At 43.3% G+C, this 26,424-nt stretch overlaps 1 protein-coding gene across 1 annotated transcript in view; it reads right to left on the bottom strand.

Moving 5' to 3' along the window:
- Positions 1-14,760: 14,760 nt before the first annotated feature.
- Positions 14,761-26,424, bottom strand: part of LOC144828207 (TRPM8 channel-associated factor homolog) — a 71,019-nt gene continuing 59,355 nt past the window's right edge. Inside the window, exon 4 of the mRNA XM_078686298.1 lies at positions 14,761-15,027. Within this exon, the coding sequence (XP_078542424.1) occupies positions 14,761-15,027 (267 nt within the window). The remainder of the gene's footprint in view (positions 15,028-26,424) is intronic.

Here is a 26,424-nt window from a genome sequence, read left to right as displayed (position 1 = left end):
GACCGTATTCAGTGATAGACAAAGAGACATTGTCTTGTGCATGCTTCATGGAATGCTTTAAACCAGTGATTCCCAACCGTTTTAGAACCACAACTCAATATTTAGAACAACAAACCTCTGCAACCCAACTAGCTTTAATAGACATGATGCAGGTACATTTTTCAATGTAACTAAAGCATTGTCTGGTTGCACTGTTATTTACACACAATACATTTTCCATTCAAATTGGCACTAGATTTGCACAGATATACAGTCTTACTTATAAAACTATATTGCACACAAATGATAAATCGCAGAAATCGGGTTTCACTGAGGGGCATATGTATGAAACAACTTTTTAGTCGCAAATGCTGCAAATCGCAAAAAACAGCGTTTGCGACTAAAAATCCACAAAACGCGATGTATGAGCAAAATCGCATCACAATATTAAGGAATCGCAAAATTTGCGATCGAAGGAATCGCAAATTGCGATTCCTTAAATGCTATGCAACAAGCACCCAAGTTGTGCTATTTCACCTTAAAAAATCGCAAATTACCACCAACTTCAAATTGGTGGTAATTTGCGATTTCTTTTAAAAATGCACTTTTTGGCATTTTTCAAGGTGACATGTGGCGCACATACATGCCACATGTTCATTTCAGGGGTGCATCAGGGTGTCCTTGTGACACCCTTGCACCCTTGAAATTATTCTCAATTTGCGATTCCCAAATTGCGAATCGCAAATTGAGAATGACATCCCATACATTCCTATGGGCCTCCTGGCCCATAGGAATGAATGGGAAGGTATTCCTTAATTGCGATTTCGCAATTTGCTAATCGTAATTAAGGAATACTAAGAAATCGCAAACAAATTGCGAATATTTAAATACATCCCGTTTTCCAATTCTCAAATAGCGATTCTCAAAAAATCGCTATTTGAGAATCGCAAAAACGGATTTTCATACATATGCCCCTGAGTATTTATTATTAATAGATCACCAGGGAAAGGGTCTTGATTTGTTATGTTTCTATTGAAATCTGTTTTTCCATCACACATCAGTATTACAAAAAAGTGTTTTCTTTTTCCTCTCCCAAATGCTGTAAATGTACAGTTCATTCACAGTTATTTTCATTTTGTTGTGTGTTGCAAACATTGCATCATAAAACCCTTTCTTTCACACTTCCTGGACCCCAGCAAGATTGTGACATAATTCACTTTCCTTTTCTTTCTCTAACTGCAAAATGATTGTAAACACCAGTCTCAATGTTACAAAAATTAGCAGCAGTTTGTCAGAACACATTGCTTGTCATTTGACTTCTGTATTTGATGTGCAGTGAATATGACAAGAGAAATACAGAATTTAAAGGCATCTATTGTTATTGCTTGGACTTTCGTGACTTTCGTGACCCACCAAATATCAGCTCGTGACCCACAGTATCAGAAGTCCTGCTGTCAACAGTTAATATGGAGTTAGGAGGTTTTAACTACTGCTATTATATTTACAGGTTTGCCATGCATTTAATGTGATTACAAGATTTCAGTTACATCTTTTAGTACTTACCTATAGTTGCAGATTTTTTTTTTTTGTTGTAGATTACCATAGATGTTGCGTGAGAACGTGCATAATGAGTGGGATAAATTCCAAGTTGTCATGGTGGAAGACAAGGTAGTGTGGCTATTTCTTGCGAGGAATGGAGAATGGAAAGGAAGGTTATGTTGAGGGTAAAATATGGTGTGAAGTTAAGGATTTCATAAGGAAGGGATGGCTGATGAACGAGTGTGTAGGAAATCTACTGAAAGCGTTTTGGGAGATCATGAGTGAGTTGCGTTTGGAAGATAAATTCTTATGCACAAAGGGCAAGATCATTGCACCTGAGATGTTAAGGGTAAAAGTCATCCAATTGTGTCAAGATGGTAATTTTGGCATTGTGAAATGCAAACCTGGGGCAAAGGAATCCTTGGGCATCCCACAAAGGTATCAATATTAGTACTCACTGCTTTGTCAGAGAATGCTTTGAATGTGGTAGAACTAACAAATTACAGGTGACTCTCAAACCACATAATGCTTTGTGAGGGTTGTATGATAGTACAACGTGGGCTATTACCACGCGTGCTGTAAGCGCTGGATAGTGCAATAGTTTAATTTTCGATTCCAACTCCAGCCCACCTTACAGTAGGGAAGGTGTTGGAATAGAAAATTAAACTATTCCTTGTCCAACAGTGCCCTCCAGCGCAAGTTGTTGAAACGACTTGCGTTGTAAAAGCAGCGTAGTAATGGCAGAGCGTGGTAATGCCCGCGTTGTAAAGGCTGTTCCCCTTTGTGAGATGCCCAGATGGGTTGTTGGACGTTTCATAAATTGACACATAGGCCCCAGTCCAGAGGAGACATTTCATGTTCTTTGTTTTGCAAAGAAGAAGACATCACAGTATTTATCAAGGAGCGAGTGATGGGATTGATGTTCTGGAGTGACTTCATAATGACATACTCTAGGCTATCATCCTGTCTTTGTTTTGGATGAGTTATTATCTTGATATTTCTTTGCTGCTATAAATGTTTAATTACAGAAGGGGCTCATGATATTTGCCCGCATGCTTTTAATACAATGTAAATTATCTATCATGTTGGATCACTGCGGATGGTTAAGTAGCACCAAGGCGTCCACCAATAATATTAACGTGTAGCTCAAGGTAACTTTAGCAAATGTTGTTCTGAAAAACTGTATCTAATAATCCAGCTGCGGTAACGTGCTCAAATTTGAATATTTGTAGAGAAGTGCCACACCCAAGTAATGCATTCATACATAAATGGAGATAGCAACCATCTTTCCTCAATCTTCTGCACTTGTTAGGTCTCGCCTAAGCCGGGCATATGCGCTGCCTAGGTGGAGACCTTTTGAAATCGATTTGCTTTTTAGGCCAAAAACGTGCACGCATTGCATTGCTTTCAATGGCAACGCATGCACGTTTGGCCATTCCCTTGCGAGAGTGAGCCTTGACAACATCTATTTGTAATTAACTTGCAAACAGATGGTGCCCCTGGTCGCTCCCGCAAGGGAAATGCTCTGTGGGTCTGTTTTTTTTTGTTGCTCCTTTCCAAGCGTCGGGCTCCTTCCTAGGTTTTTCTGAAATCTGCATTTACGGGGCGTGACTCCTAGAGTCTATGCGGGTCTGTGCCTTGTTGTAGGAGGCACTTGAAAGAAGAATCTGTGCCTTGTTGCCATTCAGGTCCCTAGTGCTTTCCAGTCTTGAATAGAATACCAGCAGTGGACCTCTCCCTGGAGGATTCTACAACCGTCTAGGACCGTCCTGTTTTTGCCATTGTTTGCGCATATCTCATCTTGTAGTCTTTTTTTTCTTTACTTTTATTTGACAAAATTGTTCAAACGTACACATTTTCACGTTTACTATCAAGCTAAGCTGTATTTGCCGAATTTAAGGTCAGTTTTTGCTAGGTATGGATTAACAATATAGCTGCCTGTCGACTTTTGTTACTAATTCTTTAAAGACTGCATAATCAGCGTTGTCTCAATCCAGAGGAGTATTACTCTCTCACCTCACGCCGTTGGCCAATTCGTTACCTGTCCAATCCATATGAAGTGCTTGCATTGCAACACATGGGCCAATTTTACATTGAAAAAACTACACTGTCATCAGAGAATCAATTCAGTATCTCATTCATGCATTGTTTATGGAAATCAGTCCTTTTTTGGTATGTCCTTTACTTCAGTGACCAGTTTTGTTTTTGTCTGGACTAGAGTGTGAGGCATTGCCCCCTTCTCCCCTCCCCACACACATGTTTGTTCCCTGACCTATATAATTATCACCGCTGCCATTGCTGTCACCTTTGTCATTAACACTACCACCATTACTACCACACCACCACCACCAGCTCCTCCACACCATTTGTTGTTGTCTGGTTTGAATGCTTTATCTCATAAAAACAAGGCATATTGATTTTGCCAGTGCTTGTTTTTGTTCTTGTTGAGCCGATCTATCAGTTCCCAAAACCAGAAACTATATGCCAACCTACACATGGAAGGAAGGATCCTTTCTTGTCATCATAGACAGCTTCCCTGAAATTTATCCTTATTTATCAGTTTGACTTTTGATGAAACCCTAACTCTACCCAGCATGGTATGATACAGGAACTCGAGCTTCCTGGTCTGTAGTGTTGTGCATTCAATAATGACAGACACTTACTTGAGATTACTGGAGCTTTATTGGCACACTCCTTACTCGTCCCTGTCCCTACTCTAACTGCCCCTTTCCTGCCCGTGTCCCTGCTCTTCCTCCACCCCATGACTCCGCCCACGCCCAACTACTAGAATGCTCAAAACATAACATCTCCTCCTTTGTTAACAAAGAATGAACTGACTTTATTAGAGTTCTTCAATCAGTCTCTGAGGCCTGTGAATGTTCCTTCTGGGTCGCAGATTCATGCCACCATCATCCACTTCAGTGTCAGTCCTCTGATCAGGTCGCTGGACTGGGCCTGTTTGATTGGGTCTTGGTGTTTCCGGTGGATCTCCATCCTGTTCAAGCGCCTCTTTCAGGCCAGGTGTGCACTTTTGAAAATGGGACACATTCCTGGTGATCCTTCTCTTTTCAGACGCCGCCGTGACCATGGTGCCCTTCTGTTGGGTGACAACCAAGGGTTCGTCTTTGAAGGTGCAATCTGTCTTTCGGGATTGTTCTTGTTTGACCACCACACAGTCCCCGGTCTGTAGTGAAGGAGACTTGGCTCTCCTTCGAGTGTCTGCATACAGTTTCATTTTGTTCTTACTGGCTTGATCAGCCAGGGCCACCTCCTGGTGGACACGTGTCGGAGACACTGGTCGCAGAGCACCCTCCCACGTCGGAATCCTTGTTCTGATGGGTCGCCCCAGCATAAGAGTGGCCGGGCACTTTCCTGTGGTGGCATGGGGGGTAGTTCTGTATGCTCGCAGGACTACGTTGAGGGCAACTTGCAAGTCTTTCTTCTCGAGCATGGCTTGTTTAAATGTTTTCTTCAGAGTCGCCATGAACCGCTCAATGGTGCCATTAGCCTGTGGCCACAGAGGCGTGACCTTTCGGTGTCTGAAGTTAAGATTTCTGGCGAACTCGCTAAACTCCTGGCCATTGAAAGGAGGATCATTGTCTGTTTTGAGTTCCTTTGGGACACCCCATGTGCAAACACCTCATCCAGCACCGCAATTGTGCAGGAAGCATTAGTAGATGTCACGAATTGGGCTATAGGAAACCTCGAGTACTCATCCATGATAGCCACTACATACTTGCCAGATTGGAGGGGTCCATAAAAGTCCATGGCTAGTTCTTGCCATATCCCACTGGGTAACTTAGTCATTTGAAGCGGGGCTGGTGGTGTTCCATGGCTAACGAGTTGACACTGGGGGCAATCCTTGAGGGTGGCCTCCACCATGGAATCGAGCAGCGGAAACCAGACTCGCTCACAGAGATTTTTTTTGGTTGCAACCACTCCCCTGTAGCCTTCATGAGCCAGGTTAATGACTCCTTGTCGTAACTGCCTCGGGATGACAATCCGATGGTCTCTCAGGAAGAGCCCCTCCGAGGTGGCAGATAGCTCGTCACTGATGTGCCTGAACGCTTGCATTTCTTGGCGGACCTGAGGATCGGTCCTCTCTTCCTCGCTGTCATGCCTCCATCTATGGGAGCGCAGCCGGCGCATCACTCTCTGAAGAATCTCATCTTGGGCAGTAGTTTCCTGGATTGCCTCTAGTGGAATGGCTGGAGGTCGGGCTGATCCTACTACAAAGTGTATATATTCTTCAGCTATTGATGGAGGCGAAGCCTGGGATGCCTGAGGGTGTCGGGAAATATAGTCCGCGGGGTTCTCCCCTTTCCCCGGTTTGTGTATGATTGTGTATGTATATTCTTGCAGGCGCAGGCCCCATCGTTCGATTCTAGGTGGCATCTTGGCATTGGGGTTGCCAAATATGGTGACCAACGCCTGGTGGTCCGTTATCATGGTGAAATGTTTACCATATATGAAGACATAAAAGTGCTCGCAAGCCCAGACGACTGCAAGGCTCTCCTTTTCTGGCTGAGAATAGGCCTTTTCGGTTTCAGATAGACTGCGACTGGCATAGGCCACAATGTGCCGTTGATCAGTGTCTTTGTCGTACTTGGCTAAGATGGCACCTAGACCCACTGGACTGGCGTCCACCGTTATTACAGTCTTTCTTTTGGGGCTAAAGTATGCCAGGTTGTCCGCCGCTTCAACGGCCTGTTTTATTTCCCGAAAGGCCCTCTCACATTGGGAGCTCCACACAAACATTTGTCCTTGCTTGGTGAGGGTTCTCAGTGGATGACTGATAGTGGCATAATCTTTTATGTTTCGGGCACAATAGCTCGCCATGCCCAGAAAGGAACGAATGTCACTCACATCTTGGGGACTCTTGGTAGCATTGAGTGCAGTTACTTTTTCCGGGTCAGGCCTCATGCCTGCTCCCGAGAACACATGGCCAAAGTACTTGAGGGTGGATTGGTGGAATTCACACTTGTCCCTATTTAGGGTCAGGTTGGCCTCCAGAAGGGCATGGCACACTCGATCCAGCGCCTTGTCATGCTCCTGTGTATTCGACCCATATACCAAAATGTCATTGCTGTAATTTAGCGAGTTGGGTATGTGTCTGATGGTCTGACGAATCATTTCCTGAAATATTTCAGCTGCTGATGAAATGCCAAAACTCAGCCTCTTGTATCTAAACAGACCTAAGTGGGTAGCGAAAGTGGTTATATATCTTGATTTCTCATGGAGTTCCAGCTGGTGATAGCCTTTATTCAATTCAAGCTTAGAAAATACTCTGGCTCCATTCAGGGCGGCTATCGTGTCACTCAGGTGGGGTCCCGGGTGACTCTCTCTTTCTATGGCGGTGTTGGGGAGTCTCATGTCCAAACAAAAAGATTCTATCAAAGTGTAGTGATTTTTATTATTTTTATTAAATACTGTGGGTGAAAAAAACTAATAGATGAGCTCTCTCTTAGGGTGGTAAAGATGGGAGCACAGTGTGCTTTTTAAAATACCCCTCACACACTAAAAAAATCCAGTAGTGTCATGCTTCATCATTGGGGTCTTCCCGTCCCTCTACGGGGCGGGGCGTGCTACGACCTGACCGACTACGCGGGAGCACTAGTATAGTGACAGGACTATGTGACTGTGCAAGTGTGGGTGATGTCAGTGAAGTGTAGGGACCTAATTATGTGTGGGAATAAAAAAATAAAAAATCCTCTGGCTAGTGGAAAAAAAAATTTATTCACTTCCCTAGCTGGGGACGTTAAGAAGGGGGTTTTGGGGTAGAGCAATTCGCTACTACCTGGGCCAGAGGATTTTTAATTTTCCGTAGAGGGACGGGAAGACCCCAATGATGAAGCATGACACTACTGGATTTTTTTAGTGTGTGAGGGGTATTTTAAAAAGCACACTGTGCTCCCATCTTTACCACCCTAAGAGAGAGCTCATCTATTAGTTTTTTTCACCCACAGTATTTAATAAAAATAATAAAAATCACTACACTTTGATAGAATCTTTTTGTTTATACATATCTGACCGGAGGGTGATTCTGTCAACACCTCTTCACTTCCTCAATTGTTTTGGAGTCTCATGTCCACACATAGGCGCACTTTGTCCGGAGTGCCTTTCTTTGGGACGATGACAACAGGTGACACCCATGGTGTGGGACCGTCTGTTTTTTCAATAATGTCAGTTTGTAACAACTCCTGGATCTCATCTTCCACCGCCTGCTGAAGATGCAAAGGCACTCGTCGAGGGTGTTGAGCTACAGGGCGCACTTGATCGTTAATGTGTAGACGGATCTGGCATTTGTTCATCTTTCCAAGTCCAGTAAACAGCTTAGGGAACTTACGGATTATGTCTGAATCATCACTGAGTCTATAGAGGATCTCCACAAGGCGGAGACGTTCCGCAGTCGGCAAGCTGAGGAGGCACTCAGCCTCAGGGCCTTCAATGACATGGATGTATGCTGTCACAGACTTGTCTTCATGGGTGAGAGTTGTTTCAAATTTACCTAAACATGTAAGTGGTTTCTTCGCCATCCAGGTGAAGACTCTTACATGTGCTGGACTCAGGTGAGGTGGTGATCTCATTTTATTGTATTCTGTCACGGGCATGTAGTTGAGGGATGCCCCACTGTCGAGCATGAATTGTGTTGCATGGGTCCCCACTCTTATGTCCAATGGGGATACCTTTTTAGTTGATCTGGGTCTGATACCATGCAAACATATTCATCTGTATAATCAGACTCTGCAGACGTCGATCTTGATTCTCTCGACGGTGATCGTTTCGGTGACCTTCTGGTCCACTGGGATCCACGAGAATCTCGACTGGAACGGGACGATTCAGAGGATGACATCGCCCTGTCGTGCACTGCTTTGGCGTGATGTCTTCTGGGATCGGACCGCAGCTTGTTCGTTTCACCTCTTCGTTCTTTGTTGTATACTCCACACATCGCTTCAAAGTGATTCTTTCGCCCACACTTGTGGCACTGTTGACCCATCGCCGGACACACATCTGCATGTGGATACTCGTATCCACATCGATAGCATTTTCTAGACCGTTCTGACTTTCTTGCATGTTCGGCTTTCTTGTCTATCCGGCCAGACCCGTAGCGTTGACGTCCTTTGTGTTGATGACGAGAGGCCGGTCGGGATCTCCTCGGTCGTTCTCCCGAACTCCTGTGAGAGTTGGTATTTTGCGTCCAGAATGCTTGTTCTTTCCTCTCACTTCTTCCTGTCTCCATGGATTTGGCATGTTCCTCCGCTTGATCATGTACCCTTGTCATTTCTTCTATCTCATCAAGATTATGGCTTTTTCTTAGCAATCTCCTCCGCAGTGTCTCGGAGTGACAGCCCTCGATCACACGTAGTCGGATAGCGTCTTCCGTTGAGAACACATCAAAGTTGCAATATTGAGATAGTTGACGGAGTCTGGAGATGAAGGTGCTCATCCTTTCTTCTTTGTCTTGACGAGCTTGATGAAATACATATCTCTCGTAGTCTACATTCCTCTTGTGTATGAATTTCTTATTCAGCGCCTCTTTTGCTTTGTCATATGTTTCTTTGTCGTCTGCCGGCAGTTCTTTAATCACTTTGCAGACTTCCTTGCCAACCAAATTACGCAATGCAATGAGTTTGTCTCTATCTACAGTGACCTTTGACCCCTCAAGATAGTCCTCAAAATCTTCTAGCCACTCCTGCCATCGGGGGCCCATGCTTCCACCAGCCACTAGCGTCAGTGGTTCAGGGGGACGCAGATGTGATATTCGAGGCTCAGCTGGGGTAGCCACCGCAGCATTGCCACCATCTTGCTGTGGTGGATTTGACATCTTTGCAGGAGATTGTCAACGTCACCGTTCTTTCCACAGGTGTTGATTGTGTTTGTCAGTGCTTGTTTGGTATACACCAATTCTTGCTGACTTGCTGCTTACTTCTGCCAGTCCTTGTATTGCACGTCTCGACATTATAAAATGATTAAGACTGTCAGGCCCTCAGCTGGCTGAGGTGCACGCTGCGAGCGAGGACAGGGCTGGTACCAGTCCAACAGGATGTGAACAAACGTGGCTCACACAAACAACGCGTCCTCTGTGGGCGCCATGTTAGTTTCCCGCAGCTCGAGGGTGGGTGCCGCGTGCCAGATTGGACGTCTTCAGTAAAGTGACACCATGCTAAGTGCATCTGTGTGCCGAGGCTTCGCTGCTACAGCCCGTCCGTACCCTCTTAATAATGCATTATCCTTTCAAGAAAGCGGGTTTGGGCTTAGAGTTTTTTTTTTTTGTAAAATGTGAATACTTTCCACATAGCTATATATGCGCGCCAGATAAAGTTTTATATAGCGCAAACTTGATCTTGCTCTGACGCTATCGTTATGTGCGTGTGTTTTCTCTTTTAACATCTGAAAGTAAATACAAAGTGAAAATTAAAGCTACTCTGTATATTTATATCTCACCTACTAGGCAACAAAGGGCTTTTGTGGGTTTACCAAATCGTGCAGTCTGCTTACTGTCTGCATTGATTTCCGTTGGGTGGCTTTAGTGTCACTATAAAAACAAGAAGAACAATTCAGGTCCCGGGCCGGCACCAATCACAGCGCGGCCCGGGGAATGACGTCACGGGGGTGTCCCGGGCCGGCAGCCAATCACAGCGCGGCCCGGGGAATGACGTCAAGGGGGTGTCCCGGGCTGGCAGCCAATCACAGCGCGGCCCGGGACAAGGGGCGGGACTTAAAAAAAGAGTCAGAAATGCCCACGATTCGCGTTCTGACCGGGAGAATGTGATTGACGCTGATGTCTTCCAATGGCTAGCCTCCATTTATGGAGCTTGCCAATGGGAGACAGAGGCGTGACCAAAGCCCCATATGTAAGACATAAGATTTCGCCGTGGGCGCAGCAACTGCTACGCAGTTGCAACGCCAGGGCGAAACCTAAAAACCTTCACCCAAGCGATGGGTAATTGGCCCTTAAGGTTTAGAGACTGATATGGCCTCTTTTCTTATGGGATGAATTTAGTGAAAAGCTATTAAAGAAACACATTAAACAGTAGGTTTCATGTATTTAATGTCTTTACTTGGACTGCTTGTGTTGCGGTATGTGCTAACATGCGCTAAATTTAGTGGTTAGAAAAATAAGCTGTGGCATTTGCAAGTCTTTATTTAGTAATGCGCATCAGTAAAACTAAACTGGTTGGAAAAAATCTTTGCATTTCAAATAACTCCGTGTTGATTAATGTTTTCCCTTGGGTGTGTTTTTGTGAATTTCTTTTATACAAGGTAAGTAGGGGTGATAGAAAAATCTCTCCACTTGAAGGCTCATATAATCTTGAATTAGTATTCATGTTCTTCATTTTAGAGTAAAAGATGATCAGTGTAGACTTTAATTCCAATCTGATTTATTTTGTAGTCCGAAAAGCAGTGCACATGTTGCACTTTTTTTCAGAAATGTATCACTGGCACGACTTCCGTGAAACAGTTGCAGAATGTCTGATTTACTTTGTTTAAGATGTGTTTGGGACTACTTCCTGAATAATTCAATTAAGGATAGAAGCCGTTAAATTGAACGCATTCAGAACAATTATGGCACTCTGTAGAGGAGTACATTATATTTTTCTCTCCATGATTTTTTAACCTAGCCTCAGCATTGGGTGCTGGCAACCTTCATGTTGATTAATACTAGCCTGCAGTAGCACCCTGGTAATTTCTGCCTTTTATCTTGCCACAAGCGTAAATTGTATTAGAACATTGGAATGTGGAGCACTCCATTGAAGACAATGGAGTGCTCCGTGCTTCTACGGGCCGGTAAAGTCCTGCAGAGTAACATTCCAAAGTTGTTTTTACAAAACCCTCTCGGAGCTTGAGGGGATTTAAATCCCTTGGGCTCCGAAAGGTCTTTGTTAGAACATTCTGCCCTCAAGTGGCAGAATGTTCTAATAGCCTTATAGCCCTTTGCAGCTGGGCTATATCAGCTATTAAAGTCCTGCTCCCTTGTTAAAAGCCATTGCCTTTGGCTTAGGCCTTTAACGCTGGAGCGGACCTTTATTAGCCGGTATAGCGCGCTACAGCGGGTTATAAGGCTATAGAATGGCCTTGGTGGACATTCTAGTTGACTCATAGCAAATCATTTTTCTTAGATCGAATGACAACATATAGGCTGCTGGACAATGGGCTTTGTTTGACCTGTTAAAAGAATAAAAGTTAAGAATGTTCTTTTAGATAAAATTCACTAAGTGGAATCTTTCGGCTTTATCAAACCATTGGAATGTTGAGCGATCCATTGAAGACAATGGAGTGTTCCAGGCTTCTAATGGCTGGTAGAAGCTTGATGCATCAACATTTAGTGGTTGTTCATAGCAACAGTTGTGAACAAAGGCCTCACTTAGCCCGAGGGGATTTCAACCCCCTCTGGCTCCATGAGGCCTTTGTTTTACAAAGGAGAACATTCTTCGGATTGGGCCTTTAACGCTAGAGTGGGCCTTCAATGGTTGGTAGAGCCCGCTAAGGTGGGCTATAAGGCTATATTAGAACATTGGAATGTTGATAGCTACGCTGAAGACAATTAAGCTTCATGTTTCTGGAAAATGACAAAATGTAGTTCTGATCTAGATAATGCATCGTAAAACCTTTGAATAGATGTGAAATTTAGCCTATTTAATGACATTGATTTAAGGGTTTAATAATGGTATAATGATAATGACAAACAGATTTTCTACATGCAAAAATGTATATTTCCTATGTTAGAGATAAATAGTACATTAAATAAGTAACGTGCACTGAAAATGACATAAGAAAAGTAGGTGCTATACAAATTTTAGCTAAAGCTGTATTTCGTGAATCTTTCCTGTTCACATTCCTTTAAATATGTGTGCCTTAATAACATATAATCATAGAAAGACTTAGATGATCTATATGTGTGAAAAACTTTTAATAAACATTTAAAATATGTATGAGTACCCTATAATTACATGAATTAAGTATGATTTGATTGAAATGTTTATTAATGCATTAATTTGGGAGATTAATACTTCATGTTATGAAATGTGAGATTCATATTTTCGCATTGTGAAGAGAACTTTATTTACATAGACCTCAAAATTTGCTTCTTTTTCTTCCTTTTTCGAAAGTGAACTTATGAACTGCATAGTTTGCAGCCTATGGGAACTTGTGTTCTAACTATCAATTGCTTCCTTTGACATCGGTAGCACAATTTGACTGAACTCTCAACAAAAACTGATACATGCTAGAACAGATGCATGGGAACTAGCAGGCGGAAATATGAGAGCATGAACTCGCCTACTTATTGAGTGTCACATTGTTCATATGACTAAACATACAATGATTTTAAGGAAATTATGTGATTTGGACTACTTAATTCTTCCTGATTTGCATACTTTCTATCTACTGCATCACCTCATCCTATCGAAGACGACCAATGGGACAGAGTGGTCTGACAAATTTGGTGATGCCAAGGGGTGTCCCCCAGAAATTAATGAAGAATAATTGCGCAAATTTCGGAACTGAACAGGAGATAGATGCTTCTTTGCCTTTGAGAGACTGGCTTGGCTTACCCACTTTACCCCTTAAGACTGACAAGGACAACGCAAACTGTGGCATAACACTGATTTTGGCTGCCGGCTAGTATGCTAGCTTGGTAGAATAGGTTTGCACCATGCTGCTGTGACTCCGATGTTACAGCGACGTACTGAGACAGATTTCCTGTCTTTAACAAACTGGAACTGGTCATTTGGAACACACTGAACTTTCCTAATGATTTGTATGAGGCTCAACTGATATCCCATTGATTTATATGCTATGGATATCCATGATTTCCCTCCTTTGAGGAAGATTAATTTCACTGTCATCCTTGTAACTTGCAGTGTTGGTTTTACTTATTAAATCTAACAATAATTATGATTTTAGGATTAAAAGTGTGTGCCATTCAATGTTCTTTGCCCTTAAAACTGAAATAGTAAACTTTTATATTTAACCTAAAAATCTGTTGATTCTGACTCATTATTTCCTTATGGGTAAATCACTTGACCAACGTTCCTTTCTGGTTGAATTAGGTTTCTGAATGTTATGAATATAACTTTGTAGTAATTATCTTGTTCCTGGGCCACATTCAATAATTGCTTATCCTCTGAGTATTCCAGTCCTTTTCAGAACAGAACAAGATCCATCGGAGGACCAAGGAGGTTTTGACAGGTAGCAAGTGGTTAAATGAAATAGGAATAACATAATTAGATTGTACAAACCAAAGGCCCAGCATGTCAATGCTACAACACAAAATTTAAATATTCTAATACACAGACTCTGCCTTTCTCTTTCCTGCATCTCGAAAATATATTAATTAGGCAGAGGAAAAAGAAAGGCAGAGGCCATGCAGGAGGACACACACAGCCTTCACCCATCCCTCCTTCTGTAGCACAGTGCTACTAGAGCTTCAGATCGAGGAAGGGTGAATGCTGCTCAGCGCTGGGTCTCCCTGGTTTGGCTGAACTACAAAAAGCTGTTCGGTCAAGTTGATGAGAACTGGGGCTGATTTTGGCCCCCTTTCACAGCTCTTCCTGTGAATGTTCAAAAGTAACCGCCATGTCCCTCCATGCAGCTGTTAGCTGTTCAACATTCACAGCAGCAGCTGTGAACAAACGCCTCACGGAAACTGAAGGCATTTCAACCACCTTGGGCTCCATGAGGCCTTTATTTTAGTAATTAGAACTTATGCCCTCAAGGGGCAAAATGTTCTAATAGCTTTATATCCCACGTAGCTGGGATATACGGCTATTAAAGGCCTGCTCCCTTATTAAAGGCCCTCGCCAAACGCTGGAGCAAGCCTTTAATGGCTGTTATAGATAACCAATTGAATGATGGAATTGGAATTAAATTGGGCTTTGTATGTAGCAGTGTATGATATGTCCTAAAACATACACTACCAAGTGGATTGAGTTTAAATCATTTGTAACTGGTCATCTGGAATTTCTACTAGAAATATAATTTCAGAGAGTTGTTATAGTTGCTAGAAAATTACATTTGATTTTAAATGATCGAACATTAGGATGATTTATCAAGGACGATCTTTGAGTGGAAGCTTTTCTAAGGATGGGTATAAGACCAAACATAATAAAAAGTTGGTTTAAAATTCTATTAGCTTAATATGTGTTTTTTATCAAAGATTTGGATACTGCATGCTTTTGGTGCGGTTGGATGACACAGCCAAGGTTTAGTCAAGTTTGTTTCCAGTCCAATAACAAAAGGCTAATTTCGAATAGTTGCTAATTTCATCACATACTTCTTCATTGGATCCTTCTCCCAGTCAGGCAATGATGATAGATTATTGGAGACTTCATTGTCAATAGGCCATCCCCATAATTTAAAGAATGAAACCAAATTCTTCCCAACTGCTTTTGAAAACATATCTGCCCAGAGATTCATCTTATACTTGTTTTCTTTCTTGACTTTGGAAATATTATGGTAGGCGGAGAAAAGTTGTTTGAAAGGCTCCCAACCAAATCCTTCCTGGAGCTGGGGAAATAAGGAAAAGATAGTAAGTGGAAGTACTCAAAATGTTTGTCAGTAAAAACAATATATGTTTCCACACAATAGATACGCTTTTTTAAGAAGCCTACATTTCTCAATTCTCACACTGGCTTCATGCACTAGAAAAGTGACAGGAGAAAACAGAACGTAAAAAGAGGAGAGGGGATGTGAGGAGAGCGGAGAGGATGGAAGAGGGTGGTTTAGGTCAATGTATAATAAACCGTTGTAATTACACCATTGTTATATTTTCTGATGTCTCAGAACTAAATGGGTGCCCCCTTAAACAACATACTGTGCTGCGGTCTCTAGCAGGTCTGGAGCAATCTGCTTTCCTGCTCTGTGGGCTCACAGGCTATGTACAATGGTCCAAGGGATAAGGGAGGGTGGGAGGGAAAATGCTTTGGCTCAAATCAAGGCAACAAGGAGGGAATGGCAGCAGCCCACATATACCTTTCATGAAACCTATGATACTTCCTATTACCTTTGGAATAGATGCACTTGGAGTACCCTACGCCAATATGACTCATTACAACGTGTACTAATACCACACGTGCCATTACAACGCAGGTATTACTACACGTTGAAATTACAATGACGTGCAATTACATTGCATACTTTTACCACGCATATGCTTTGACAATGCATACCATTACAACGCAAAGGCATGTGTGGTAAAGCTATACTCATGGTAAATGTATGCAGTGTAAGTGAAACTACCCTGCACTAAACCCTAATTTAGTAGCCCTGCATGACTATCCCTGACCCCCAGTACTCTCCCTACATTAAGACTACCCAGCACGATCCCTGACACTACCCTAAACCCAACAACACTACCCTGCACTACACACACACCACTGCACTACCCTAAACCCTTAAACACTACCTCCAGCACAACCCTCCCCCGAACCTCAGTCCGCTCCCTACACGTAAGCACTTCCCTGCATGATCCACAACACTACCCTAAACTCTAAAATACTACCCTGCACTACACACACACCATGGCACTACCCTAAACCCTAAAACACTACCACCAGCACAACCGTCCCCCGACCCCCAGTCCGCTACACTTAAACACTATCCTGCACGACCCCCCAACACTACCCTAAACGCTAAAACACTACCCTGCACTACACACACACCACATCACTACCCTATACCCTAAAGCCCTACACAAGCACAACCCTCCCACAAGCCCCGTTCGCTCCCGACACTTAAACACTATCCTGCATGACCCCCAACACTACCCTAAACGTTAAAACACTACCCTGCACTACACACACACCACAGATCTACCCAAAACCCTAAAACCCTACCTCCAGCATGACCCTCCCCCAACCCCCAGTCCGCTCCCTACACTTAAACACTACCCTGCACGACCCCCGACACTACTCTAAACCCAACAACATTACCCTGCACTACACACACAACACGGCACTATCCTAAACCCTAAAACATTACCTCCAGCACGACTCTCCCCCGACCTCCAGTCCGCTCCCTACACGTAAACACTACCCTGCAAAACCCACCGACAATACCCTAAACCCTAAAACACTACCCTGCACTACACACACATCACAGTACTACCCTAAAACACTACCCTCAGTAAGACTCTCCTCCTACCCCAAATCCCACTTACCTCTCTCTTCTCGTGGTTCCTCTCTCCTGGTTCCAGCGATGTCTGAGGGGCGGTGCAGGTCGTTGTGAGGAAACGGAAGAGCCTCAGTTTCCTCACAACTATGTGGATAGCCATTACATCGCATGCGTTGTAAAAACACATGCGATGTAATGGTATGCGTAGTAATGATGCGCGTTGTTACATTGCATGCATTGTAACACTTGCAATGTAATGGTATGCGGTGTTAAAGCCGCGTTGTAATGGCTGTTTACCACCGCACCAACACTTGTAAATGTAAATGTATTTCAATTTATATAGCGCACGAATCACCCAGGGGTCTCAAGGCACTTGCTTAGGGAACCCGTCCTGGTATTCCCCTGTGAGATACCCCGGCAGGGTATTCACAAGGTGAAAGCCAGGCATCCCGCCGCGAGGGGCTGTAGTGGAGATTAAGCAAGCTATTGCCCAGAGTCGCAGAGTGTGACCCCGTGAGTCGAGTAGGCACCGGAGCGAGAATTGTCGAGTCCGTGGAATTTTTTGAGCCCGAGACCCGCCAAGGCGGGGAATCGAACCCTGGTCCACGGCTGATCTCAGCTTCCGGGTCTGCCGCCTCTAACCACTGAGCCACGCTTCTCCACAATCACTTCACATATCCAATTACTACTCACACATATTGCTCACATTCAAAGGGATAAGAGAGAGCCTAGAGGACATGAATGTCCAATGTGAAAAATACAAATCAAAAACACAGTGAAAAAGAATCAATCCCCCAAATCTGTAATTGTTTGTGTTGTATAAACATGCGTTAAATAAATGGATGTAAATCAGACCCCTCCTTATAGTCACTGCTAAATGAACCTGCCTAAGTGTAGGTTAAAAAACTGAGATGATGCCAGATGTTAACAAATATAAAAAGCATGCAAATTCCATTTTGTTGTTGAGACCTTTTGGAATTAAAGTGTCCAAAAACCGTTTCAAATGCGTTTCACGCTGTAATAGTCTCTTGTTGTAATCCATGTCCACTTGCTGTTGGACTACCTCCAGAATAGTGAAATGCATTTGCGCAATAGCGTGATGACACTCACTCCAATGTACAGCCAGTGGCGAATTTAAAGATTTGTTTCTGATGCTGCTTTTGTGTTCCGTCATTGTTATCCTGATTTTTCTTTCAGTTTTACCCACATAAAGTAAAACGCATGGGCATTTGATCACATAAATCACCACTTGAGTGTTACAATCTGCTGTGTAGTTCAGATTAATCATCTTCCCAGTCCAAGGATGAAAAATGGTCCAGCCTTCCAACACATTGTTAAAATCAGTACAGTTGTAAAAATGTTTTCATCCCTTTGTGCATGATCTTCCCAGTAGTGCTTTGTCTTGTCAACAATTCTCTCAAATTGCGGGTTCTTCTATATGCAAATAAAGGCAGCTGGGCAAATAAATCAGGTTCTGTCTGAACCAACTCCTATCGTTCCAGAATGATTTTCTTAATCAGTGATGATTTAGTGGAGAATGTAGAAACAAAAACCGGTTGGGATTGGGTATCCTTGTGCTGTTTCTTCAATAAAGATTATCTTTCCAAGGATTATACTCTTTGAACAGCATGATCGACTACTTCCAGAGGATAACCGTGTTTCAAAAATCGCTTTTTGTATTCATCCATAGCAATGACACAACTGTCAGCATCTGAAGTGATCCGTTTTATTCAGGTTAAATGAAAAAATGGCAAGTGTCGCTTAAGAGTTGGAGGGTGGAAACTACTGAATAGAAGTGCATTATCGCTATCTGTAAGCTTTTTATATACCTCAGTGCGAATCTGTGTCCCTACTAAGGTGATTTCCATGTCCAAATAATTGATCTTCTGTGGCTGAACACTATATGTGAACTGGATACTAGGATTCTTCTGATTCAGGTCTTCCAGGTGATTCTCCAAATCTAGTAAATCTCCCTTCCAAATTAGAAGAATATCATCAATATAGCGACGATACAATAAAAGCCTCTGCGTCCACTTATTGTCTGACAAAATATGTTCAGTCTCAAATTCCTGCATAAACAGATCAGCATAACTGGGTGCCCCCGAGAATCCCCTGGATGTCCCATTCGTTTTAAGAAAAAATGTGTCCTTCCACTGAAAATAACTGTGGTACAAACAAAAATGTAACAACTCAAGAAGAAAAACTTTGTTGGCTTCCAATTCTCCCACTCTTAAATATTACCATTCAATGTCCTCTATTCCTTCATTGTGAGGGATCGAGGTGTACAAGGCTACCACGTCCACCCTGCATTGCCAGATCTGCTCATCGGAAACCAAATGAACATCTGCAAGTAAATTCAGTAGATGAATTGTGTCCTGCAGATAAGATGAACCAGCTTGTACCATTGGTTGTAGAAAACAATCAAGATATTGTCCAAGTGGTTCATGAATTGACCCGCAGCCTGTAACAATTGGTCTAAAAGGGGGTCATTGAGGTTTTTGTGAATCTTCGGTAACATTTATTTTATTAAAATTTTTATTTTATTTTACAGAGTTTTATATAGTCCGAACTTGACTTGAATCGGGTATCAGAGGCTTTACATAGCACCAGTTGCATTACAGGAGGACACATTAATCATGTTTGTTAGGCAGAAAGGTATTTTGGGATGTTCAATGTATAGAAACTGTTTAGTGATCTTGGTAATCCATTCCATGTCCAAGGCGCGTGAGAGTAATGTCGAGAGAGTCTTCTGGAACAAAACCGTTGGGTCATCAGATAATGGCAAGTATGTGAGATCATCCTGCAAATGTTCAATAACCTTTATTTCATAAAACTGGCGGTCCCTTACAACGAGTTCTCTCCCTTTGTCAGCTGGTGAAAAAGCTAATGAATGATTGCTGGTGAGAGCTTTTAAAGCGGCTTTCTCTTGTTTAGACATATTAGTATGTCTAATAGTGAAAGTGTATACTTTTTTAAGATCCTTCTTAACGAGGGTCTCAAATAGGTCAATAGCTTTATGGGACACTGGAGACACAAACTTACTCTTTGGTTTGAATTCTCGATATCTAGGTTCTTCCTGACTAATGTGAGTGGAATCTCAATTTTTATTTTTTTTTAAATATTGAAGACACAATTTTCTGGTGACTCTGTAAACCACTATCTCCGTGTCAAGAGATCTGGTGTGGATTGTCGGAACAAAAGAAGTTCCTTTATTAAGGACCGATGTCTGTAAAGTGTCAAGGTGGTGCTAGAGATGTTGATCACTAGTGTTTTTTCGTTTGTCACCTGGAAGATCCTGCCGGTTTTATGAAATCTGTGCCCTCTGTGGGTTTTGCTGCTTCCTGAGATGTTACTGATGGCTGCGTGGACGGGTTGTTTGCTGCTGGTCTTATCTCTAAAAAAGAGACCATGGAAGTAGATGGGTCACTGGTAACAATGTTTGTTTCACCTCTAGACAACATCTCAGTTACTGGGGGGCGGGGCAATTAGCCTTGGTTTCACTGAGGGAAACAAAACTCTCTTCAGAGGATGCAGTGTTCGATTTGTTAAAGTTTCTCCTTTGGGCGTACACCTCCGCCCAAATGTAAACTTCATCTAATTTATAGTCTATTGTGTATCTCTTAAACATTCATATTTTCCGATTGTGTATCTCCTTAGCATAAATACCCAATTTGCTATTGATGTCATCTAGTTGAGTATCCCAAATACTTGAATCCATTCGATATGCCAATGAGTCTTTTATTCTTTGATTTCTTCTTTAACCCCTTCGACGCTCATGACGAGCTCAGCTCGTCATGGAGTTGCCATTCATTTCAATGGAAATTACATGAGAAGGATGGAAAAGGCCTTAGCATCCAAGTGGTTAAGACCGGAAAGAACCTGCGACAGTTCCTCTATTATAAGTAGCCTGAGATGTAACGAGCATTTATCTAAAATGGCATACCACTTATCCATGAATTTCTTATTAAGTTTGAACATCATGTGTTTAATGGCTAGTCCCAAACCCCTAGGGATCCTACTAGATTTTTGGTCTGGTACCAGTGTTGTGGCATGGAGTCTCTGGTTATACTCTCTACGCATTAAATATTCAAGTTCTCGAATTTGTTGGGTGACTGGACTGGTCGAAGGACCAAAGGTCCTAATTTCATGTATGATGTTGCATATATCATTTTCTTTCAATGCACATTATTTAGTAGTGAGTTGTGAGCATGATTTACGGGCTGTTTTTACTTTTAACTGTAAACATGCATGCATTCAAATGTATACGCGCACGTGTGTCCTTGTTAGCGTAGGTTTGGAGAACTTAGGAGATGTGTTTAATGTTTATGTTTTCTGTCGTCTTTAATAAATTGGAGAGTTGAAAACATGGCTTTGGGCTGCTGTTCGCAATACTCTTTTTACTTTTGATATCACGCATTTAAACGCGGAAGCGTACACGTGCCTTTGCACACACTGGTTTGAAGCATTCGGGTCTGACTTGTAGAAGTGCATGACTTCTTGTTTTCTGGTGAGGACACTTGCATGCCGTTTACTATTGTTTTACCATTTTTTACCACTTTCGTGAACTGATAGAAGATATTGGCTCACTGGGTCCACTTTCTTTTCTTTTAGATTTGGAAAGTTGAAAGTATTGCTTATGGACTTCTGTTTGCAGTCCTCTTGTTACTCCTAATGCGCACGCATTTAAACGTAGACGAGAACACACTCGTCTTGATAAAAGCTGGTTTGAAGCATCCGGGTTCAACTTATAGAAGAGCACGACCTCTTGGGTTCTGGTGAGTACACTGGCATGCCATTTTTCTATGTTTTTTTTTCCACTTTTGGTGTATTGATAGAAAAGATTGGCTTACTGGGTCCATATTCTTTTCTTTTAGATTTGGAGATTATAAGTTTATCTGATTATTTGTCTTTTTGAGCACTAATGGTATGGATCTGATTCAGTTGTCCGTTGCATGCGTTCATTATCGGTCACACTTTTCTTGATACATTGTTTTATGTTAGTTACAGAGGAGTAATCGGCTTTCTTTGGAGTCAGGGCTTCCCCGGATCTCCATTTTTGAGCACTTTTTGGAGTTCTTTTAGATGATTAAGAATGCAGTTATTTACTTCTCATCCACTGGTGACACAGTTGGGTTCGGTTTAATTATGGTCACGAGCATGAGTTTTGTCACTGATTATTTTCATGGGCACAGGGAGTACAGTGGATCCGTCTCTTTCTCTTATCTCTCACTGTTATCTACTTTTCATTTATTGTCCATTACTATCTATTTCTATCCTTGCCCTCACCACATGCAATGGAAGCTTATCATGCCACTGGACAGTTTTACTTCAGAAATTGAGTCAGTTCACTATGTGGATTTGAGTTATATATCTTCCACTGGCATCTGCCTACAATTTCTCGAATGAATTGTGATGATGGTTAAACATATGAGCCACACATACCATTGATTTGCTGTCTTTTCACGTATGAGGTTGTTTTACATTGTATTAAGATTGATATGAATCAGGTGTATATTCAGACAATCGTTGCTTCTATTTAATTTATAGATTCCCGTGACAAAGGGCTCACTGGAAGCCCGAAATGCATTGGGAAGCACATTGAATTTCATGATCATCTGAGAACTCTGTGTTATGAGTCAAGAATCTGGTCTATGACATTAAATTGACTGGATCCATATTTCTCCGTTTTATTGAGACTTTTATATACCTTCGAACCATTGTTTTTTAAGAACCATGTTGTTAAAATGTTTAGATTTTTTTTGAAGATATGCATATACACGTGTAATTTTGACTCAATGATTGACCCTACTGTGGGCTCTAGTAGTGCACACTGTTTCCAGATCATCCACTCAGATTGCAGGAGTGCACACTAAACTTATTCGTTGGTTTACATAGTTTAACATTTTGGATCTAATTAGGAGTGCAACACAACAACCTGCACACACTTTTAGAAAGTTGAAATGTTTTCTCTGTACTTACTGCTCTTTGTAACTGACAGCTTGTCTCTTAAACATGTCTGGGCTGGGTGACAGACACACTTTGTGCACTCCCTATAGACACCCACAAACACAGGAAGGCCTGGGTATGACAGAGGACCCAACTGCATTCTGATACCTTCCCTGGGCAGGAAGGGGGAGAGGAGGCTCACATTTACACCTAAATTGGCTTTTTCCTGTCCTCACACAAAACACTTATTTACCTCCCAGGCTTAGGCTGGCAGACATGGCTGGGTTGAAATGGATCCTCGTGCACTTCAGAGAGTACTTTTGAAGTCGCCCCCTACATCAAAGGCACTTTTGGGTATAAGTAAAGGGTCTCTACCCCCTGCACTCAGACACTTCTTGATCTTGAACTGAACCTGTCAGAGGACTGTTGTGCTGCTTAAAAGACTCAACTGGACTGCTTTTCAGGAAGGACTGCTTTTCTGCTTGTTGCAATACTGCCTGGTGCTCCCTGACTCTACTGGAAGGACTCTGCCCACCCTCTAAGGGATCTCCAAGGGATTTCTGACTTGCGTCTTGTTCTTCAACTACACTGCCATTAAAACCATTTTAGTCAGGAAGTTTGGGTTTACACCTGAGAAGTACAGGCAATGGTTTAGGGCTAGTCTCAAACTCTCTACACAAATATGGGTGGATGTCTTGGACAATTCTGGCAAGGCACTGAAGGGCTGGGTGAGGGGCAGCAAAGTTAATGATTATGAAGGGTTGTACAACTTGTTTTTGTAGGAGCACTTTCTTGATACTTGTTTCCCAGAGTGAACCAACACCTGATTGATAATAAGCATACTGACGCCAGGAAGCACGCTGAGGAGGTGGACCTCTGGGTCAGCAACAGATTGTCCAAAATGGTATTCTGGGGGGGAATCCCAAAAGGGTGGTCAGAGTTCCAACTAGAAGAAGGTAGGGGGAGGTAAAAAGACTGAAAACTCTAAAGGCCACCAGAACAACTCACAGGGGTAAGGTTCTGGTTCACCTTCCCAATCTGGCCACCAGAAGAAAACTTACCCTGACAAAGGTCAGCAGCCCAAGCCTCTCAAGTGCTATGAGTCCTACGAGTCTGGACACTTCAAACGGGATCCCAAGTGTCCAAAAAGAACACCAGTTCCTACTGGAGGGTAGATTCCAGCAGTGGCTGTACAGTGCTACCGGAGGAGTTTGTCCCAGTTAATGAGGGGGGAGTTTATAGGGGTTACCCTAGTGTCTCTGTGTAACAGTGAGACTGTTCCTAAGATCCATGTGACCTGAAATATTACAATGTATAGGCAATGGGTCACCATCAATGGGCAAGGTGTTCATGATCTGAGGAATACAGGAGCCAATATGACTATGGTAAGGAGTCAGAGTAGATCATTTCTAATGCATTCGACCAGGTTGTAATGGCTAAGAACAGAGAGGATCGCTATCATGTGGCCCAGGTTCCATTTGAGTGAGGTGTTCAGGTCTTTTGAGAGTTTCAGTGAGTACTGCCATGCCTGTGGATTGTTTGTTGGGAAATGACCTGACCCACACTACCTGGAAGGAAGTGGAACTCCAGGCTCATGTGGAAATGTTAGGGTTATCTGAGTGGATCTGTGTCACAACAAGGACCAAGGCTGCCCAGTAAGGGAGGCAAGAAGGGCTGGAGCCTGGAACAATGGCCCGGCCTGTAAAGAAGGGTAAAGGCAGAGGGTATGATAAACCAGCCCCTAAATGTGCCTCCAGTGAGATGGACGGGGCACCTGCGGTGGCCATCTCAGAGTCCACTGAGGAGGACATTGCTTCCCTTGAGCTTGCAGGATGGCATATGAAAGGAGGACCCACCTAGGAGGATTTCTGTAGGGCACTAAGGGAGTGCCCAATACTTTTGGGCATGAGGCAACAGCCTGAAACCCTAGCAGCAGATGATGCCTCTGGTACTTACCACATTTACTCAGAGGCAAACCTCCTGCATAGTGAGTCTAAGGCTCCCGGGCATGGGACATCTAGGGCCTGGGTGGTCCTGCAATGCTAACCGGCCTTCCTACTGGAGCTGGCTCACTAGATTCCCCAGGCAGAACACATAGGCCAAGACAAGACATTTTTAAAGAGTAAACCCACGTCTATTGGCCTAGGATCAAGAATTCCTCCAATGCATCTGAAAATCTTGTATGACGTGCCTGGCTAGTGGCCAGGCTAGTGGGAAAACAGGGCAGAGGCTGAAATCCCCTCTTAACCCACTGCCTGTTGGTAGCACCTTCTTTGAGAGGGTGGGCATCAACATTGTATGAGGGCCTATGGATCCCAAGACTGCATCAGAAATATCCTGGTTCCCGTGGATCATGGCACTCGGTACCCAGAGGCAATCCCTCTGAGGACTACTACAGCAAATGCAGGAGCAAAGACCCTGATGGGAATTTTTACCCAGGTGGGTTTCTCCAAGGAAATTGTGTCTGACAGGGACACAAACTTAATGTCTGTCTAAATGCAGTAAATGTAGAAGTGTGGGGTAACATACAGGTTCTCCACCCCTTACCATCCACAAACCAATGGGCTTGTTGAGAGGTTCAACAAGACCCAGAAAGGCATGCCTGAGGCCTTGAGAAAAAAGTGGGATGCCTGTTGTTTGCATACCATAAGTTGTTACAGAGAGGAGTGGGTTTTAGTCCATTTGAGCAGTTGTATGGTGACCAAGTAACAGGACATCTAAGTCTGTTGAAAGAAGAGTGGGAGCAAGCACCCAGGAAGGTACTGCAGGATGTAGTAAGCTACATGCTGGCCTTCAGAATCAAGATGGCTAAGTTATGGAATCAAGCTTCCACCAACCTTGAAGCTAGCCAGAAAGTCAAGAATGAGTGGTATCACAGAAACCTGGCCTGGGCGATGGAGCCAGTAAATCCCATGGCCCTCCAGAACCACTGGAATGGTCCATATGAGATGATTTAATGAAAAGATGAGGCCACATACCTGGTGGACCTCAAAACCACTAGTCAACCCCACAGGGTGCTGCATGCAAATCGCCTCAAACCACACTTAGTGAGGTCTGAGCTTACCATGCTTATCATGACTGGTAGAGAAGAGGGCGAGGGGAGTGAACCTCTTCCCGACCTCTTGGAATTCAAGGAGAAGGATGGGTCAGTGAAAGGGGTAATCCGTTCACCGACTCTATCTCCTGAACAACAGAGAGACTGCCACCAAGTGTTGAGGCAATACTCTTCTCTGTTCTCCTTTATCCCTGGGACTACTCACATATGAACCCATCTTGTGGACACTGCAGACAACCTCTCTGTCAAGAATAAATCATACAGGATGTCAGATAAGGTGACATCCAGCATTAAGGCTGAAGTGTCCGAAATGCTGGAATTTGGGATGATAGAACCCTCCAGTAGCCCTTGGTCTAGTCCTGTGATCCTCGTACCAAAAGCTGGCCCAGAGGGCACCACACCTGAACTGAGGTTCTGTGTGGATTACAAAGGGCTAAATTCTGTAACAAAGACTGATGTTCACCCCAGCACCCGGGCTGATGAGATTATTGATCGGTTAGAGGCTGCTTAGTATCTCAGTACCTCTATTATCACATCATGGAACTGGCAGATGTAGATTAAACAACTCTCCTGCCACCTTCCAGAGGCTGCTGAACCAGCTCCTTGCTGGTATGTAGGCCTTCTATGCTGCTTATCTGGATCACATAGCTGTCTTCAGTACTAGCTGGAAGAACCACCTTTTTTCACCTCCAGGAAGTGCTTCAGGCTCCACAGCAGGAAGGCTTTACTTTCAACACCAGTAAGTGCCAGATAGGGCAAGGCTCTGTGGTGTACTTGGGACACCTGGTGGC

Source organism: Lissotriton helveticus, chromosome 4_1, assembly GCF_964261635.1.
Source record: "Lissotriton helveticus chromosome 4_1, aLisHel1.1, whole genome shotgun sequence".
In the NCBI taxonomy this organism is placed as follows: domain Eukaryota; kingdom Metazoa; phylum Chordata; class Amphibia; order Caudata; family Salamandridae; genus Lissotriton; species Lissotriton helveticus.
This window is presented reverse-complemented; position numbering and strand designations above follow the sequence as displayed.